Source organism: Brassica oleracea, chromosome C1, assembly GCF_000695525.1.
Source record: "Brassica oleracea var. oleracea cultivar TO1000 chromosome C1, BOL, whole genome shotgun sequence".
Taxonomy (NCBI): domain Eukaryota; kingdom Viridiplantae; phylum Streptophyta; class Magnoliopsida; order Brassicales; family Brassicaceae; genus Brassica; species Brassica oleracea.
Window position 1 is genome coordinate 28120053 of NC_027748.1, and position 4533 is coordinate 28124585.

A 4533-nucleotide genomic window follows, 5' to 3' on the forward strand; every position below is an offset into this window, starting at 1 on the left:
GGTCTTAATTACGGTGCAGTAATGAAACTGGCCGATTACTCCCTTCCTACACAGACAGGATAGATCACGCATCAAGATGCGTAGTATGTAGAACCTACACCGAGGTTCACATCAGGGGGAGTAGTGCGTGTTGTACTCTTTTTCCTTCATCATGGTTTTGTCCCACTGGGTTTTCCTGATAAGGTTTTAATGAGGCAACATTAAGCGTACTACAAATCCTGTATGATTATGGCATCCAAGGGGGAGTGATGAACAATGTGGATTGCCATTAACCAAGACAAGAAAAGATGGCCTATCAGGCCACGACCAGGCCCAACCACAGCCGTGTCCAAGAGGAGAGAGAGAGAGCCGACTACAGGAGAGAGAGAGGCGGCTTAGAGAGAAATGAAAACCATCTTTCCTTACTATTAGATGTTATCTTTCCTTTTATGTATTTAGTAGATTTCCTATTTCATGTAGGATTAGGATAAGTAATCTTTCCATTTATCTCTATTTTGTAATCTTTATATAAGGAACCCCTTTTGATAATTAATAATACACACGAAATATTCAGTCTCAAACCCTTCGTTCACAACAGTATAACTATATATGAGAATCCAAATAAACTTTTATAACCAAGAAAAACTAAAGTGAAAATCAAAATCATATAAAATTGAAACTAAATGTTGATGAGCAAGAGCACCGTCGCATTAACATCCATTGGACTAACAACCATCATCACAGTAAACTTACAGAAGCAGCAAAGTTTCACAAAACACATTCTTAATAACATACATAGACTTGACTATCAGAACTAGCGGAACAGGCAACTGATGATAAGACTCTATGATTGTTAAATACCTCAACAGCTACTTCATTCAGCTGAGAGAGGGATTGGTTTCACAGCGCTTTGAATCCGATGAAAAGCTACTCTCACTCTTTCTTTTAGACCTTCATGCTCACCCTCTACATCTCCACTCTCTTTATCAAGATGAGCGACATTGCCATCGACACTAATCACTAGCTTCCCATTCTCTCCAAGTTTCACATCCCCAAAGAGCGACACAAGAAGAGCATATATCACTTTTTCCACTTTTTTCCCATTCTCTTCTTCGGATTTCACAGCAACTTCTTCCTCCGCAACGATCTTGGGGACTTCCCGGCTGATGTTGAGAACCAGAGCCACAATGGAGTCTGAAACCATGTCACTTATTGGATCAGATGACCACTGAAGCGAGATGTGCTTCTCTGACTCTTGCTTCACAGTTACTCTTTCGTGTACTTTCAGTGCTGGAAGACCGGTTTCCTCGTCCGTTGAAGATTCAACGCTCTCGAAAATCTTCCCGAGGCGATGTGTTATCACACCGAAAGCTCCAGAGAAAGGGATAGTTATCCGCTGAGTAACAGTTGCTGTCGATAGCTGTGAGAAAACATGGAGATCATCAGGTGCCATTATCTGATAAGTGAAACCTTTCTTCACCAGAATCCCACTCACTGAATCTCCAACATCAGGTGTCTTCTCAGCCAATCTCCCAATGGTTTTCGCCATTTTCTCAGAGTTGAAGTACATTTCAACCGACTCACAGTTCTTCGGATTCATGATCCTCGTGTTTCCATCAGGAAACTCCGTGAAGAGTTTCTGTTTGAGCCTCATCATCTCGTTAGCTTCACCGTGGACAAGGATGATGTTTGGTGGCATGAGCTCTTTCAAGAAAGTGCTCGTCTGCGCATAGTCTGCGTGAGCAGAGAAGGAGATGTAGTGCACTTGCATGTTGAGAGGAGCAGTAAGACCGTTCATAAGAGTCACCTCCTTGGGCTCATTGATTATCGTTTTCGCCAGCGTACCTTCCACCATATAACCTGGTATGATACATGCGTTTCTCTTATCCGAACACCAGATGTCAAAGAGCTGCCTCGAGAAACCGCTTTGAAGACCACCAGGACTAGCCATAACCACAGACGGACCAACATCTCTGAAATCATCGATGCTGTTCAGCGCAGATATGTGCTTGAACACAAATGGATTAGAATTCGCAAACTGGTTGCGGATCCTGTCGTTCATGGATAAAATGTAGGTCTGGTAAACGGCCATACACTTCTTGGCGAGCGGTGATGCATAGTAGATAGGGATGTTGTGTAGATCAGGGTGGTTGGCCCAGTACTCATCTAGAATCAAGAGGAGTTCCTGCGCACGGCCTAGGGCAAAAGCTGGGATCAGGACACGACCGCCCTGGGCAACTGTCGAATGGATTACATCGGTGAAGCGTTTCTCCCTGATGTGACGAGACTGATGAAGCTGGACGCCAGAAGTGGATTCAATGATGCATATGTCAGGGGAGAATTGAGGAAGCTCAGCTGCTCTTAGATGTCGGTCTTCCTCACGGGAATAGTCGCCTGTGTAGAGGATCCGGACACCAGCTATGTCCACCATGAACATGGCTGCACCCAAAACATGGCCAGCCGTGTAGCACCAGAACTTAATGCCGTTCACTTCAACCGTTTGATGGAAATCAATAACCTGGACAGGAATTAGACATAAATCTTAGCTGATCATCTCTCTGAAACCGAAGGAAAACGTTTTAAATTCAAGCATAACCCAATGGACTGATCAAAGCGAGAACAAGAATCATATATATATATATATATATATATATATATATATATATATATTATCAATGATTTAAACATGCAAGAAGACTAAAAGATGCGCACACTACACGTTCAGATGGCAAGTGTGTGATCCTTTGTAGGATTCTACTTTAGTTAAACATGGAGGAGAGGCGCAGGATAATTTCGAATGCAGCTAAAGACAAAGCAAGAATAAGTTGCAGTAGAAACCTCAATTTTATCCATGGATTTGTTGATATCATGTTCATCGAACAACATGTCTTCCACAGAAACCTTGCTGACTTTAACATAATCTGTAAGCAGCAACTTGTAGATAGCCTTGGTAGCATGCGTCATGAAAACTCTTCCTTTGAATGTAGTCTAATCAAAACAAATACTAATGTGTATTAGTTCCAGCTAAAGTTTAACAAGAGGATCCATCCATCGAGTAAGAGAAACAAAACCTTCTCTAGAAAATAAGGTAGGGATGCTGCATGATCCAAATGAAAGCTGCAACAGAAAGCATGCATCGCATCACATCACATCAACCAACAAGCATAAAAAGGCAATCATCACATCCTAATCCAACATGTTTCCTCTACACTCCCAAGTGAATCTCTTAAGATGAGAAAAATCAAAGCCAAATCTGATGGAGGAAAGTGAACATACTGAGTTATCAAGAGGACATCAATGGTGGAAGGATCAATCTCATCGAAGTAAGGCAACGCAGCCATTCCCGAGTAGGCAGGATTGATCCCGCAATCGAACTACAAAACGGATAAAGACATAAGCAAAAGCAAAAGCAAAAGAAAGAGTGAATTCGAAAAAGGCGGAAAGTGGACCAGAATGGTTTTGCCGCGGAAGGACATGTAAACGCAGGAACGACCGACTTCGTTACCGGCGCCTAAAGGAGTAACGATAAGCTGATCTCCTTCTCGCGACATTGGCTGCTGCTCTCTTCTTTTCAGCGATGTTGCCATTTTCTCGATTTCTTTCTCCTCCTTCTCTAGAGAGATAGAGATATAACAAGTGTGGAAGGAACACACTCCGAGATGAAATTGAGCACATCTATTGAATCTCTAAACCCTAATAACGTTTGGCGAATTAAAAAAAAAACAAATAAAAAAGGAGTAAAAAGACGACAACAGTGGCTGTTGAACCCACGACCTGCTGATCCGAAGTCAGACGCCCTAATCCACTGCGCTATGCTGTCGACATTACCAAATCGTCAAAACTGATAATTAATCCTAAAGAAAAGAAAACTAGAAAAAGGGGATTTCTATACCGACAATACCCTTGTGTTGAGTCTTATAAGAATACAAAACCGGTCACATCTACAAAGGAGACTTTTCTCCCACCTTATGCTGTCACATCATTTTTTTTGCATAGGGCAAAACTAGACACGTGTTCTCCTTTGTTTCTCAATTTTGACGAGAGAACCGGGTTTCCTTTTCCGTAGGCCCATTAAATAGAAAAACTCATTTCTCAGAAACGCTTCGCCTCCATCGTCTTCTTGATTTACCCTACCATCACCTTTTTGAAACCGTCGAAATCACTCCTATCTTCCACTCCACCACCTTTTTGAAATGGTTAATTAATCATTGCAATAGATGATATCTTCATCCGTTTAGCTTCCTTGTGTTCCCCACCAATTCTGACGACTATATATATGAGACCAGAAGGAGAGACCATAGCTTCCATATGGGGATCGCTATGGTTCTGGTAAACCGAGAAGGTAATTCGATTCCACTGAATTTGTGTTCCTTTTAACTCATCGGAGAATTTTTGCTTCCTAACACTACATTATCTTATACAAGAGCACTCGCTCAATGTTTTGTTTCTTTAGCTCATCGCATAAAATTGGATTTGTAACATTTGATTGTTTTCTTATTGTTGCAGTCCACGCTAATTAAGGGGACCAGCTGTTTGTGTCTGTGTTTTTGATGA

General features: G+C 41.8%; 1 protein-coding gene and 1 non-coding gene across 2 annotated transcripts; both read right to left on the reverse strand.

Annotated features, from left to right (window-relative positions):
- Positions 1 to 650: 650 nt before the first annotated feature.
- On the reverse strand, positions 651 to 3684 carry LOC106312852 (cleavage and polyadenylation specificity factor subunit 3-I). Its single transcript, XM_013750530.1, has 5 exons — positions 3429 to 3684; positions 3256 to 3353; positions 3051 to 3096; positions 2818 to 2967; positions 651 to 2497 (listed from the first exon to the last, which is right to left on the reverse strand). Exons 1-5 carry the CDS (start codon positions 3564 to 3566, stop codon positions 854 to 856), a joined length of 2076 nt encoding a protein of 691 aa, XP_013605984.1. The 5' UTR covers positions 3567 to 3684; the 3' UTR covers positions 651 to 853.
- A 41-nt stretch (positions 3685 to 3725) lies between these two features.
- On the reverse strand, positions 3726 to 3799 carry TRNAR-UCG. Its single transcript has one exon. It is a non-coding gene; the product is annotated as a tRNA-Arg (tRNA).
- Between the last annotated feature and the right edge of the window lie 734 nt (positions 3800 to 4533).

Bases quoted from the DNA above. Each gene is read 5' to 3' on its own strand.
- LOC106312852 (XM_013750530.1), bottom strand. From the start codon at position 3,566: ATGGCAACATCGCTGAAAAGAAGAGAGCAGCAGCCAATGTCGCGAGAA. The intron at 3,354-3,428 runs GTCCACTTTCCG...TCCGTTTTGTAG, and splicing joins TCCGCGGCAAAACCATTCTG to TTCGATTGCGGGATCAATCC. The intron at 3,097-3,255 runs GTATGTTCACTT...TTTCTGTTGCAG, and splicing joins GATGTCCTCTTGATAACTCA to CTTTCATTTGGATCATGCAG.